The sequence below is a fragment of the Bactrocera tryoni genome, chromosome 3 (genome assembly GCF_016617805.1).
Source record: "Bactrocera tryoni isolate S06 chromosome 3, CSIRO_BtryS06_freeze2, whole genome shotgun sequence".
NCBI classification, from domain to species: domain Eukaryota; kingdom Metazoa; phylum Arthropoda; class Insecta; order Diptera; family Tephritidae; genus Bactrocera; species Bactrocera tryoni.
This window is the reverse complement of record NC_052501.1, coordinates 59,309,157-59,325,431: the sequence shown is the minus strand read 5'-3', so window position 1 is coordinate 59,325,431 and position 16,275 is coordinate 59,309,157. Positions and strand designations below refer to the sequence as shown.

At 31.8% G+C, this 16,275-nt stretch overlaps 1 protein-coding gene across 17 annotated transcripts in view; it reads left to right on the top strand.

Annotated features, from left to right (window-relative positions):
- LOC120772369 (microtubule-actin cross-linking factor 1) overlaps positions 1-16,275 on the top strand; it is a 145,869-nt gene that overhangs the window by 78,458 nt on the left and 51,136 nt on the right. For 12 of the 17 annotated variants that reach the window (XM_040100955.1, XM_040100954.1, XM_040100943.1 and 9 more), the window contains 2 exons: positions 744-827; positions 2,764-2,985. The exons of 3 other annotated variants lie outside the window; for them this stretch is intronic. In XM_040100955.1, the coding sequence (XP_039956889.1) occupies positions 744-827; positions 2,764-2,985 (306 nt within the window). Of the gene's footprint in view, positions 1-743; positions 828-2,763; positions 2,986-9,126; positions 9,259-16,275 lie in introns of those variants that run through there. 2 more of the 17 variants (XM_040100949.1, XM_040100946.1) reach the window with 2 other exon arrangements.

The following is a 16,275-nucleotide window of genomic DNA, read 5'->3' as shown; positions in this document are numbered from 1 at the left end:
TTTAAAATGTTTTTTGGCAACATAAATGAAAGTGGTTTTTGCAACATAAATTATCTTCCTTTGAGAGTCTCTAGTTGAATGATTGTCAAGAGATCCAGTTTTTTGTTACAAGCGGTCATACGCTTCAAATCCTTTCGCCATTCACGACTTGCAATACCATGTGCGAGATTGAAGTGGAAAACGCTATTGCATTTTTTGTAATTCGCATATAAATTTTTTGGAATAGCCTGTTAATATATTTAACTACATTTTGACAAGAATTTTTTCAAAACAGTCCTTTTTTGCGATTTGACGTTATTTTCCAAAAAGCAATTGTATGAACCTAAGGCAATGCACGATAAAGTGATCGTAAAAAATCGAAAGTTTTTGCCAACATAGATACACCAGAAAATTTCTCTTCAACACATAGCATTCTACAACACATGTATGACACTTTAACATAATTTTGTCAAATAAACATTTTCTAAAATATTTTATCAATTTATATTATACACATTGTTTGTATGTACATATGTGTATACTCTCTTATAGTTTAAAATTTGTTAGACTTATGGGCGAATAGATATTTACTTTAATTAAACAGATTGAAATGTAGTGACCGATTTATTTTTATTATATTAATATTCATATACACATATAAAAATTATAGAACATAATTTTAAAACAAAAAAACATCAATATAAAAAATAATTCGATTGTACAAATTCCGCTCCAATTATTCAACAATTTGCAAAATTAACCAGAAATTTTTGGAAGCTGCTAAAGAACGAAAACCTAAAATCGAAAATGTGAACGTGGCTGGAGGACGTATAATACGCGAAGCGAAGGTAATATATACTTACAGCGGCTTTTTACATATTTTCTTTCAATCAAAGACAACAAGTTTTTGTTTTAATACAAATAGAAAATACATTTTCTTAATTGCTTTAATTAAAGATAGTACTAAAACATTTTTTAATATTATTGACAAATAATGCATCTCTAATGTCCAACAATTCATCCCAAAAATCTAAAGAGTCAAGTGCCAGCTTTTATTTAATTTTATATGCTTCACACAAAATAAGTATATAACCTAAATTCATCCGTTTATTTTTATCATGATGAGGGTGCCAAAAAAATCTTCCCGAGCAATTTTGATTGATATAGCTTAATTAGTTTAGGTGTGGAGCCATACCCAGTCTGTTTTAATTAAAAACTACATATACCAGTGACTGCGTTTCATTATATCAGTTAAAATTTTTTTTATCTTATAAGGAAGTTTTGTTATGAAACTTTATAGGTGTTTCATTAATAGAATTTTGTGGGCATGGCAATATTTCGATTCTGCCTATTTGCATTATTAACCTTTTTATGGTGCCAAGAAACACAAAGTTTCATAAAGATATCTTTATTTTTACTCAAGTTACAGCTCGCATAGGCGGATGGACCGCTTAAGGGGCACACTTAGTGTAACAACTTAAAAAACGTAGATTTTTGGGATTGAAAAAAGAAACACCGTATCTATTGTTTTGAAAACTCCAGGGTATATTTATACATGTTTCAAGAATACACTGCGAAAATTTTGATATATAAAAAAATTTTGGAGTTATACGAGTTGTTCCCGACGACGCTAAAAAACAGATTTTCCACTGATGCAGTGATTTCGTTTTTCTCCGTGAATGGAACCAAAAACACTTTTTTTTAATTATAGATATTCTCCGCACAATGACTTAAGAAGTTAAATTTTACCCCAAATTTAATCGTTTTTGGCCTGCCAAAACTCGATTTTGATCACATCAAAAAACGATTCAGTCTTTTTACTTTATAATGATCAGATCATTTGTGCTTGAGCTATTGCTGCAGCAAATTCGAAAATTTTTGTTTAAAGTTTAAACGCGTTTTCTTACTTGTGTACCGGATTGAAGTGAGCGGCTACTCTTACAATGACTGTAACTCAAACTATTTGGGTACTGATATTTAATTATAATATGTTATTTAAAGGTCTAACTATCGTTCATATTTCGATTAAAAATTAATTTTTCAAAATTTCACACTAGTTGTGCCCTTTAAGTTATGTCCTTAAAACCCGTCATAAAATAAAGTTGACCTTGCCGTTTCGAAAAAAAAATATTTGTATTCAAAATATAATTTTTTTATTAATAGTCATTTTGACAGAATATTTTAAAAGCAAAGGGAGCTTTTTCCTTTCTTATCTGTGTTTTGTAAAAACTACAATGGAGTAACAGAGGCAAAGTGCTGGTATTTGGTCATAGTACCTATAGTATGATTTCCATATGCGCGTCTGGTATTAAAAAATGTTTGTTTTTGTCAATAAAATATCCATATAATTGGCATGACACTTCTGGTCGCCTTCATTGGCAGGATTGATCTTGGGTTTCAACATTCTAACAATATGTCAATATGAAAAGAACAATTAAATTTCGAAAATTCACCTCTTGGATAATTAATATATTTAAATTTTTGATTATGCAAAGATCTGAATTTTCTCATTTGTATTCTTTAATTATCCACGTTATCCCTTTCTTAAATTGTAAATTAGTAACATGTTCTTTAATATTCAATATTTGGTTTTTTGTTTCCACATTTAAATTTTCTTGTAAATAATTTGCTAAAATACACATTAAAACTATATAATTTATGAAACTACTAATATTTTTATGCTAACCATGCCCAATATTAATTCTAACATGTTAACTCCAATTTAATTTATAACAAATAACATAAACTGCCAATATGCGGCAACATACTGGATTAAAAAATCAGATATATGATGGTAAATGTAAACGATTTCTGGATTGGATATTAGAAGTATGCCCTTCGTTTTTGCCACCTCGCAGTGATATTCTGCTAATTGAAAACGATCCGGGCGCAGCAGAATATTACCGTAGTTATTTGGCTACATTGAATACAAAGTATAATCGACTACTGGAATTAATTACTCAGCGCATAAAAACTGCCGTAGAAGTAAATGGAATCAATAATTTGGTAAGTTTAAACAAAAATAGAGCCATGTTTTTTACGCGCCTATGCGTTTACACTTAAACTGTAAAATAACGCAAAATCTTAGACAAACATATGTTAAACATATGTTCAAAAACTCCAAGCATGGTATTAAGATTTTGTTGTGAAAAATCCATTACAAAATTTATGGTATGTAAGCTCCAATTATACAATTGTTGAAATAAACCAGTGGATTTCTAATTTCATACAAACCTTATGCGTGTAAAAAATTCTGGCATAATATATTTATATTAGTTATATTTACCGGAATTCATTTTGATTTAGTAAACCTGAGTGATTTAGCTTTACTAAATATAAAAGTTCATACGAAAAATTCATTATGTTTAAAATTAATTCAAAATCAGGAATTAGGGCAAAAATAAGTATGTGCAAGAATATCGAGCTAAATGAATTTACATACATTCACATAAATCACAAATTTATATACGCGTATAATATTGTATCCCTAATACTTTTAGGATAGTTAACGAAAAATTATAAACAATTAAAAAAATCCGTAAGTAGTTATTTTAAGGGGTCAGTAGGTCTGGCCCGTTTGTTTACATTTTTTCATAGAAACTTTTATTTTACAATAGAACTTTTTTCACAGGCATATCGTGTATAAAAAAATGTTTTCGGAATTTTTTGATGACAACTGTCGGAGAAAGGGCTGGGTGAGTAGATGCGCTTTTTCACTGGCGGACACGATTTCTCATATTTGGATCATCTGAAACACAAAAACCCAATTTATTCTTAAAAAGTACATGAATGGTTATCGTCCCTACTAGAATAATGAACAAAATTTCATAAATAAAAAAGTAATTAACGTTTTTTTTTTTTAATTTGTCCCCATGTTTTTTACATACATAACATTGTCAATAAATTATGAATCTAGTAGGGACGATAGCCAGGTGTTTTGTGAATATTTAAAACAAAATTAAACACATCAGTTGAATAGTTCGACCGAAATCATGTTCGCCAGTTTAAAAAAGTTTGTTTTGAGAAAAACGCGTTTAAAGTTTGAGGTGTGCACTCCGAGCGCTCCGAACGGGGCCTTTTTCGAAACCTTCCAATGGTAAAGTGGGTTTCTAAATTAATTCTAAGGGTAGAAGGCAACAGAAAATGCAAAAACAAAAAAAATTTAAAAAAGATTACCCTACTGACCCCTTAATGTAAACATATTTTTACGGCTAACGACCCAGCCATGTGGCAACTAAAGACAGGCACTATGATGTTTATTAAAAAAAATAATTAATTATGAATGCCAAATAAACTAAAAATTAAAGTTTTAAATTTTATCATTTTTAAATTCTAAATATTTTATTTTTCAAAGTTACTCAATGTTAAATTACGAATTTGTGACTGATTTGTGATTACGAATTTGAATTCAAAATCTTTCCATTTCGTACATATTTAAAAGAGTTATTCTCAAAATGACGGGTTTTATTTACTACAACTAATCCAAAATACATTTATACCAAATCAATTGTAGACAATATTTTCGCAAATGCAGACTTTCGCTTATACTGCTAAACGCTTTCCCTCATAAGGAATCAACAGTATTCTTTCATCATTGCCGGATCCTATCTGTCTTGGTATCGCTGCTCCATTGTTAGAATAACCGCACCCAAATTTTCGGGTAAGAATTTTAAATGTGAGTGGAGGATGTGGATTTTAAAGTTAGAAGGCCGAGAAAACTCATTTTAAAGATCTTTTTCTTTGAAAATTCTTAAATTGATTGATCCAAAAAATAAAATTGTGTGACAAAATTGCGGCTTCTAAAAAAAAATCCATTTTTGACCAAAATTTCGGTCTTAAATTGTTTATAAAAAATTTATTTATCGGTGAGAAAAAATATCCGATTAATTTTTAATAAATATATTTAAGAAGCTCGGTTTCGTTTTCGTTGTTTTCGAATAACGTTAGACATCGACTTTGAAAACACCATTTTGAGAAAAATGCGCCAAGCTTTTCAGAGTGAAACGTGAAAATTTGCATGTAACTTCGAAAATATTCACCGGAACGATATGCAATTTTCTGTGTGTATTTTTAAATATATTTAAATTAAGAAAATAAAATAAAAAAGTCGATTTTTTGAAATTTCTAATTGTATGTATATAACCCTTTGAGGGACATGGGACAGCCCATTTTGCAATAGTGCTCCAGGAATACTTTTACAAGATTTTACTTGGTTTATATTTTTCTGTTTTCTAAAAACAATTGTTTTAAACGACAACCACGTCAACGTTACATTACTTTTCGAATGCCTTCTTTAATCTTGGCATCGCTTAGTTTAGTAAAAATGTGTAGGTATTTTAATGCATTTCGGTCTTTATCTAATGCTTTAACAAGATTTTTCATCAATCCAGCTTTTTATGTAATACAGCTAAAAGAACTTTTTTGGGATCGATGAGAGGCTCTTCACTTAAGCCCGGCCTAGAATAAATTGATCTCTCTTGGCCACTCTTTTACTTCATAATTTTTGCTGTTGCTGTACTGTCCCAAATAAAACAGCAATACTTAGAAATCCCCCTTCAGGTCCTACTAACCTATGACTCTTGGTTTAGCACATATTTGACACTTGTAGCCATCATACTTTATTGAGTTTAGAATCTGTGACATATTTTCATATGTCAACTAAATGCGCATGAGAAATAGACAGCCTTTTGTTGCCATTATAAAGCAAATCGCCTTCAAATTTATTATTGATGAGTTAATGAATAAATGGCACTCGTCCGGATTATAAGCAAAGTCCAATCTTTCTATAACATCATATGGATTAACACAAATACAAATTTTACTTTGCATGCCAGTAAATTTCACTTATTTCACAAATTATGATTTTAATAGATTTTCAAGAAGATGAATTTATTATATGAAATGTGAGGCAATCTAGTTTTTATATCATTTAAATGAGATTACTCAAAATAGATAAAACGTCTACGTAGATTGACTTTTATATTTCGGGATTAGACACACAAAAACAAATTTTAATAATCGGAAATCGCTTATTGTTTTTTAAAAATTTCAAAATTCTCTATTAAGATCTATATACTTTTGTATGCGTATTACTCAATTTTCAAACCACTTTTGCTACTTTGATTGAGGTATCTGCAAAACAATCGTTCTGAACGCATCAACCGCCTCTTCAGGTGTCGAAAAACATTACGTCAATGTTCTGCCTTCTTCTGGTGGTATGGTTGGGATATATCCAGTGGTTCCAAAAAAGCAAACAACCATTTGCTTGGAAGTGTTTTATACGCGAACTACTTTTGTTGGATTCGGTTCATGTTGAAACACCCATACTGTCGTCTGCTTTTTACTTTCGTGTTCAAACGCATAAATCCACGTTTCATCATCTGTCATTAATTCATAGACGTGTCTTGAAACACCGCTATCGTTTTTGAGCAATTCACAAATTGTGTGAGATCCAACCAGAAAAAATACAATCATTGTTCATTTATTACAGTAAATTGTATGCTGGTCGCACTAAAGCCTATAATTTCCTAAATCTGACAATAGGTCGTATGACGATCTGGCAATATTAGTTTGAGCACAGCATCAATAATTTCCGAAACAACACAACAAACAACAATTTTTGACGACCTTCAAGAAATCAATCTTGGAGTGATCTGCCACCTCGTTTGAATTCACAATACCATTGATAAACACTAGTCTTTGGTCCATTTTCCAGATGAATATTTCAAGTCGTTGTAAACAATACAAGTAGCGGCTGTATGCCAAAACGTTCTGAGTATGGATAACATCAAAAATGTCAAACTTTACGATCAAGATCTCAGTTACCAGATTGCAACATTATGATTGCCAAATACATATTTTTTGTTCAAATGATTACGTAGGCTGCTTTTTATATTATATATATATATCAAAATAATTTATATATACATATGTATATCAAGCATACGTAATAATGTGAACGAAAGCGCAAAAAGGAAAACATAACTAATGATTTTTTTATTTCAAATATGTTCTAATTTAAGTATGATGATGTTGGTTCTATGATGTCAACATTTGTCATAACCTGTATTCTGTCAACGTTGATTCACTCCCACCTTCACATATAATGCCATTTTAATATTTTTTTGGTTGAAACTATTAATAATAATATTGGTGACATAACGAATGTTTATGACCGTGTTCTCCGCGTCCTCATACTATGGTATTGTTAATTAGAAAATCGGTCTTATAACTTATTATAAATATTGAACTTCGTATGGTTGTTAGAAACAGTGTTACTAATTTAAATGTTCATTGTCTTGGGTATTTTTCAAAATACATATATATTATCTGCATTGTTTTTTCCTTGCTATTCTAAATTATTGAATGAAACAAAAAGTTTTAAAACAAAATAAATTTTATTTTATCATAATTTGATCATGTGTGGTATATGTACTCAATAAATATTTTTAAAATTGTTTCATATCAATTAATGTGTGTATTAAACATTCGTACATATATGGGTGCGGAAAATTATTTATGTTAAAACCTGGTATATAAAAATTAAAAAACAAAGATTAGAAAAAACTATTGCACAAGTTTTTGTACACATACAGTACATAGTACAGTGGTAGATGTATATAAATTCAGCATACACCTAAATAAAACCCCTTGCTGATAGTTTTTATGAAGCGCACATTTTACGAAATTTACTTTTAGTGTATCAACATGTTGCGCTGAGTGTATGCTTGTGCATAGCATACCTACATATATTGTATTTATATTTATATATGTACGTATGTATATCATTAACTAAAACGCAAAATAACGCAACATCATCATCAGAAATTTACGAATTTTTCTGTTCTGAATTTTGATTAGAACTTGGATATAACAGATAGTAGAAGTTTTAAACTTTCTTTGTACTCAATTATTTTTTAAATGATACCTTGTTTTGCATTTTAGGAGACGATATGTATGCATATACGTCTATATTTGAACAAATTACAGAATTATATCAAAATATTGGTATAGCATATGCTTATTAAAATCATTTAAAGCTTCTTATTATTACGACTCATAAGGTTAATTTTTAAAATAAACATAAATATTTCGAATATTCGTGGCTAGTGTTGATATCTTGAAGAGCAAATGCCAAGTTGTTATTAATAAATAGAGAGAAGAACAAAAAATCTTTCAAAAGCCAGTTTTAAAATGATAGTTGTGCAAATAATAAACATAACTAAGTTTATCTTCTGTTTACAAAAATACTTCGTCGGATAATTATGTATGAAATTTTTTATATCCAACCAAGAGATACTTCACCATATATTGAGAGTGTCAGAGAGCGCTTTTATTCTTCAGAGGGTTAATAATGTCAGCAGCACTTGCGTTCTCTTTTTTATTATATTGTTTTGGTAGAAATACTCTTTACCAAAAGCTTTCATATTGCCTCTCTGAACAAGCTACCACCTCGCTAACATTAATATAAGTTTCAAATCAATTTCAACTTGCTCTACCATGTTGGCATTATTTCCATGAAGTTGTTCTGGTTCAAAATTGCATTACTGTTTTTTTGTATATGGCAACCTTAAAATTGAAGCGAAAGCTTATGAAATAACATATTGGCTACGAAAACTTTTCAGTAACGCAAGCGTCATGTTTGAGTGACGACGACTATTTGTATCTACATTTTTGTTGTATTTTACTTAAGTTCCTTTAAAAATAAAGCAGCACGCGTACATGTTATTCGTACATTTCGTTTCTTTATAAAAAAAAAAAAACAATATACATATATATATTAAAGTGCTTGGTCTCTAAACAAATTAAAATTACACAGCATTTTAGTTAACTTAATATACATATATGAATTATTAGTTGGTTTAATGCTATTTTATACACAGATAAATATAATATATTCAATCTTGTTTGTGTGTTATTGCTTTCAATAATAAATAATTAGTTGATGATGTCATTCGAAAGGCTGTGTCAACACGGCGTTATTGTGCATAACTATTACATTTGTCATTATATAGCTAAATACTTTAGCAATAACATATTTCGGAAATACCTTTGCCGATTTATTTTATGTGAAACAAGGAATTATATGTATTTCCGTTCCGAAACAATTTTTAGCTCATCTTTATTCGCTTAAGTTTTTGTACAAGTGTGTAAGATATATGTATGTATAATTCTGAAACATTTTCGGTGTGCTCCAAACTATTGAAATTTTGGGCGGCGGACTCTCAGACATTTCTATGTTCTCGCGTAACAACAATCACGGTCTTACTTTACCATAAGGTAACATCACAAATTACCGAGTTAATGTTTTTTACTGACCAGCACAGTATCAAGTGAAAATAAACTTTATATTAGAACAGACATTTTCGGTCGATTTCTATACTCTTGCAACATGTTGCTACAGAGTAAAATAGTTTTGTTCACCTAACGGTTGTTCATCAATGACCATATGTATAATTCTGAAAAATTTTCGGTGTGCTCCAAACTATTGAAATTTTGGGCGGCGGATTAATGTTTTTTACTGACCAGCACAGTATCAAGTGAAAATAAACTTTATATTAGAACAGACATTTTCGGTCGATTTCTATACTCTTGCAACATGTTGCTACAGAGTAAAATAGTTTTGTTCACCTAACGGTTGTTCATCAACGACCACACGTGTTCAAATCCGGATGTTTAACTGATCGTCCGTCTATGCCCATATAACGGTTTTATTAAAAACAACTAAGAGTTTGATAAATCAATAAATAAAGGGTCAGAGACATTAAATTTTACATTCATGATTACACATAAAGGCACTATATTAGTCAGTGTTAAAATAAGACGATGGCCGTGGCACCGCCTACCTTTATGTTCAGATCCATATCTCAGGACCTACTCTAGCGACAATTTGGCATGAAATATTATCATGACATTCCTATGCCACAGTGCGAAATCGGGCTGCTTCCATATGACGCAACTTTAAATTCCATAAGATTTTTTCACTTTGCAGTATACAAATCAATCACCAATTAATAACTTCCGGTAAAATTTTGAACGAATATTGCTATTTAAGGAAATGTGGACTCCAGACTCTATGGCTGATTTTTTAACGAAAATTTCAGTCAATGTGTGAATTGAAGTTAGGAGATGTCTGCATGCCAAAAATGCGTTGAATCGGGTCAATATTTCCTTTAGCCCCCATATACCTAATATAATGATTTTCGAACATCCGGATAACTTTATATCATATATCAGCCAATATGTGAGTAACTTTAATTAAATTAAGTGACGGTTTTTTTTTCTTCTAACTGTGCACCTCTGTTCCTAAAATGGATAAAATCTAGGGACACTTGCCCTGGCTCCGATTTACATGCAGCTATTATTAGGATTTTCAAATATCGGGTTGATTTAAATACCTATATACATATGTATTAGAGCGTCTTTTTCTGTTGTAATATAATACGTAGGTTGCTATATATATGTCTGGCATAATAATGTAAATAGGCATATTTATCAACGAAAAGGTTGTTTTTTTTGTTTTTTTTTTTGTTTTTTTTTTTTTTTTTTGTCGATTGCTGTTTTGTTTCGGGCTCATACGCATAGATCCATGATTCTTATAAACGTCTTTTGAAGCACCGCGATCGTAGTTTTTCAGCATTTCTTTACACCAATCCACACGAGCATTTTTTTTAGCGATTGTCAAATTGTGCGGGATCCAACGAGAAAAAACCTTTTTTACGGTCAGGTGTTCATGCAATATCGAATGTATGCTGATGGGAGAAATGCATAGGCATGCCTCTATCTGAAGGTATGTTACATGACGGTCTTGCATTATCAGTTCACGTTCGACATCGATGTTTTCTGGCACAACGGCTGTTTTTGGACGACCTTCACGGAATTCGTCTTTGAGCGAGCGTCGGCCACGATTGAATTCGTTGTACCAGTTTTTCACAGTGCTATAGGATGGTGCTTCATAGCCATACAAAGATTTTAGTTCATCGATGCACTCTTGTCGTGATAATCCACGTCGAAAGTTCTGAAAAATGATCGCACGAAAATGTTCACGAGTTAATTCCATTTTTGGCCGAGATGAATTTTTTAATTCCTGTAAAATAAAACAATTCACGATTAAATGACAAAACGTTCTGAGTGATGTTATGCTAAAAAATGTCAAACTTTCCAATGGAAATGTCAGATTGCACCTGGCAACACTTAGTGTTGCCCTAGGCCAGAATATATGTATATAGCAGCCCTCGTAATATGTATACCTCAGGCATTCAAACTTCCGGTTGGCCTTATACTGTATATTGTATATATCGGTCAATATCCCAGCAAAATTAACTGCCGAAAATATGTAAAATTGTATTTTACTACATATCGTCACCTAAAATGCGAATTAACGTATCAACATTTTCGGAAATTTACAGTGAAAGAATCAAAAACGATACACAATGGAGCATGAGTTGAACAAAATTTAAATATTGGTTAAAACTGGGTTATATCTGATAGGTAAACTTTAAAATGTTGGGCATATGTATGTACCTATAACTATATATATAATTTGAAGTAGTTGAATTTAATCATTAAAACACTAAATTTCGATTTTTTCATCATATGTTGTTTTGCATTTTAGGTGACGATATAATAATTTCTGTTGAGCTGGTCTAGACTTTGGTCTTAATCTCATATGCCTATATGTATATCCCTGGTTGATGTTTTACACATCAATTCAATATATGTATTAACACGTTCTACCCGGCGCATTTTATCTATGTTTCCATAGATTTGTTTTAGAAAGAACTATAAAAAATAAAACGAATACAACAAATATAAATTTATAATTCCCCAATTTATTTTATTTTAGCACTCTTTGTAGTATGGTTTTTAATTTAAAAGAGTTAATATTTGTGGACCACCGGTGCCCGTGGACTATAAGTGGTCCACGCCGGGTAGAACGTGTTAAATGTAGCCTCTTCGCTTAAGTTTATTTCAGATATATTTCATTTGAGGATAATTTTAATATAATATTCTCTGATAGGAAGTAAAATATGTATAGTTATAAAACCAATTGAGTCCATGATCTATGTATAATGTAATATAATAAAATACCAAATTGAATCGTAATTTATTTACGATTTCGTCGAATAATGAATAATGAGTTCTTTCTCAAAGTTTTTTCATATGAAGATTGCCAACACCTGAGGGTATTTCCGCGTCTTTGATCGTTGCAAGAGTATGTTCGGTTAGCCCGTCCTTGCTTGTTATTCATGATTGATATGCCCAACAATCCTTTGATATCTTTAGGGAGCTCAGTTCAACCAACTCTTTTTGGACGTCCACTGAGTTAATCGTATTCGGTGTTTTTTGACCTAAACTAGCAAACCAGTTACAAATGATTAACTCGTTTAGAGGAAAAGGAGATTCTAAAATACAAACAGCATATGCATTCAAGTCTACTTCAGCGACGCCACTTTATTTATTCTACGGAACCCCTTCAGCGTGCCTGGTTCAGGATGTACTATACTCGTATTTATACATATTTTAAAAATATAATATAAAAAATTATTTATACTTCGAATTCCACGAGACTATAGAAATTTTTCGGACAATGACAATGGTCGGGAGAAAATCAACAATTGACAAAATGGCGGAGTTTAGATTTTTGATTTGTATTAAGAACTATGTATATGTATGTATATGTACCAGTATATACGGAACATGCATACACAAATTTTATGGTGATCGATTTCCGAGTCGAGAAATACGCATGCGGAAATTTCGAGAAATACGCATTTAAAGATAAATTGATTGCCTACATCGATTATTTATGGGTACATTTTAAGAGGCTGCAAGTATTGGACAGGCATACCACTTGCAAAAGTCCAGACGCTGAACACAATTTTTGACGGTTTTCAAGCATAAATCGGCCGATACTGCTACAATTTCACGTTCGATATTTGTATGAAGTACATCAATCATTTCTGGCTTGTTGGCATTGACCATAGACTTGACGTGTTTGGTTTTCAATAAATTGATTCAATCCAATTAGGGGCAAAAATATTCTGTTATCATTGAGAGTTAGTGATTCCCATTCACAATAACGTGCCGGTATTGATCATCACGGAAGAAGTACGGCCCAATACCGCCGCCGGCCCATAAACCGCACCAAACGGTAATTTTTTCGGGATGCAATGGGGACTCGTGGATTAAGGGTGAGTTGATGTCTGACAAATAATGCATGTTTTGCTTATTGACGAAGCCATTCAGCCAGAAATGAGCCTCATCTCTGAAGATGATTTTTCGATCAAAATGCGGATCATTTTCAAGTTGTTGCTCAGCCCGATTCACGAACATACGACGATTATGATGGTCGAACGGCTTTAGTTCTTGCGTCAATTTGATCTTGTAAGGATGTAGGCCAAGATCTTTTTGCAAAATTCGCCACAACGACGTCACAGAGATGCCCAACGCTTGAGAACGACGTATGAGAGACTAATTTGGGTCTTCCAGAATTAATGCGCTAGCGGCAGCAAAATTCTCGACACTAGGGCACTTATTTGTCTCACGGGCACAGGAGCATTGTGTATTTTCCACTAGACGCTCAATTGTTGATCCGACAGGATGATTATGATGACCACAAATTGGACGTAGAGCTCTTAAAGTTGAGGCCACTGACTCCGGATTTCGGTAGTATTGTTTAAAAATTTTGACTCGTTGGATCGTGTATCTTTCCATTATAAAATGGCCATTCTTACTGAAGAGAAATGTCAAAAGAGCGAGAAAAAATTTGACGTCGTTTGCTGTTCCTACCAGTCTACTTTTGTTAGAATAATAACGAAATCTAATATACACTGGTGGTCACATAATTGAGAACACTCCGTTTTCTTTTAAAACATTGGTTTATTTTGTAATAAGAATGCGACATATTTTTTTCAAACTTAAGTTATCATATTTATTATTTTCTAAGTTATAGATTTATTGAAAATTTAACAAAAAAGTTGTTTTCAATGCAACGTGCGACAAAAAATTAATCATATACATATATGTATCTATTTATTTTGACTTGGTCAACTAATTAACGAATTAGTTATAATACTAACAAAATAAAATCTTTACATCTTCTAGACAAAATACCAATCAAACGCTGGCATCGCTCAGTTAATATGCTCTGCTATATTTCCTTGACATTTTGAAATAATTCGTCATCATTTTTGCTTAATTTTTTTCCCAAGCCTCTTTTGACATCCGCCTAGAGGGTTTCGATTGGATTTAAATCCGGACTATGGGCAGGGCAATCTACAACCGTAATGTTTTCGAATGAAAACCAAGTTTTAACACTCCTAGCAGTGAGCGTGGGGTCGTTATCATACATAAAAATGTATGGTTCAGGCATGTGTTTCTCTGCAAATGGCTTCATTTTATTCAACAATATATCTTTTTATAAATATTGCTCTATTCTTTAAGTTATCGGTCGAATAGGACCTATACCGTACCACGGAAATGCAGCCCAAACTATAATATTGCCTCCAGCATGCTTAACCATTTTTAAAGTAAGTGTACCGAAAATGAAATTCCTTTTTTGGTAGGCGTCGAACAATTTGCTTCCCATCTGATCCACGCAAGTTAAACTTGGATTCATCGCTCCACGGTATTTGTTTCCAAAAATCAAAAGGTTTTCCGATATGCTCCTTTGCAAATTTAATACTACACTTTAAGTTTTTGTTTGACATGTGCGGTTTTGTTCTTGCGATACATCCCCGTAGCCCATTTTCAAGAAGACGACATCTGATGGTTCGTGTTAATACATCGTTGGTCAATTGAGCCTTTATCTTGCCTAGAATTTTATCGCCCTCTGAAGTAGTTTTTCTGGGTCGTTTCTTATTTTATTCCCAGTATTTCCGTAAGGAATCGAAGCATTGTGAACCATTGATTTTGAGCACAAAAGCTCATTCGCTACGGCTCTAATGGACTTTTTTTCCTTCACGTACTTGTAAATAATCTATTTCCGTAGTTCTGGAGTACAACTCTTTTTTGACTCATCTGTAACAGTTTTATATTTGAATTTGAATATTTGGTTAATATACAAATGATTTACACAACTTACCGCAAGTTTTTGTTTTAAAATAATAAAAATTCAATAAAATAAAAATGTGTGTTCTTAATTACACTCGTGGCCACGCAAACCTTAAGAGAAACCTTAGTTTCTTAAATTTTTTTTCGGACTTTTATGCTTTTAGTAAGCATAAGTAAACTAAATTATATTATCTAATTATAATTATAGTTTTTAATTTATTAACTTTAATGAGTCAATCACAAATTAGCTTCCTGTGCATATACAAAAGCGACCGATTTTATTGTTTTTAAAGTGATACACCTACTAAACTTCGTGTTGCAATTAAAAACAAAAAAAATATTAATTTCAAATATACTTGTAATGTAAATGAAATTAAACTATGTTTCGATTGATTTATCTATAGATAAATGTGTTTTGTTTTTAATTTTTAATATTTTTTGACTAATAACATGTCATTAACTTATTTCTAAATAAAAATTTTTATACAGAAAAAAGTACCGCTATTAAATGTAGTCAAGTATGCACAATACTTTTGAGTGGTAAGGTTTGCGTGGCAGCACACTCAAAATACAATAAATTCAGCAAACAGCAGAATAGAGATAAAGAGATGTCCAACTATTCTGTCATTGGAAATGAGAGAGCCGCTTACTATCAAACTTTGACATGTGAATGGATCTGGTAGGCCTTGAGGTTTCGCAATTGGAACGACTGGAACGGCCAGATTGAAATTCTACCAAAAATATATGTGAATGAAGGGATTTATTGCCGCGTTAAATAGTTTTTTATTTTGTTAGATCTGGCTACAATAGAAAATGTAAAAAAACGATTATTTTGAGACGCTTTCACACTGGAATAAGTTGGGCATCCCTATATTCCTGCCGCAGAATTTGAGCAAAAATTGACATTTTTTTGTCACTTTGTCACTCAAACAGGTGCAACATTTTTGTGCACACTTATAATATTCCAGAGAGCTGCAACGATTATGATAAAATCAGAACAAACAGTCGTGCCAAAAACACAATCAAATCAATTCAGTTCAGCATAGACAACATTGTTAATCAATTCGAATAGCCGCCAGCGTCAGCTGATCTGATGCAACACGAACAATCTGTTCTTCGGCAATCACGATCGTGTAAGCGGCATGGCTGGCTTCGGTTGCAATCGTATCATGTCAGTTCATAGCGTTGCGACGATTGTTTGAATTGAAGTGAAACTTTGGGTAAACTATAAGTAAATCTACG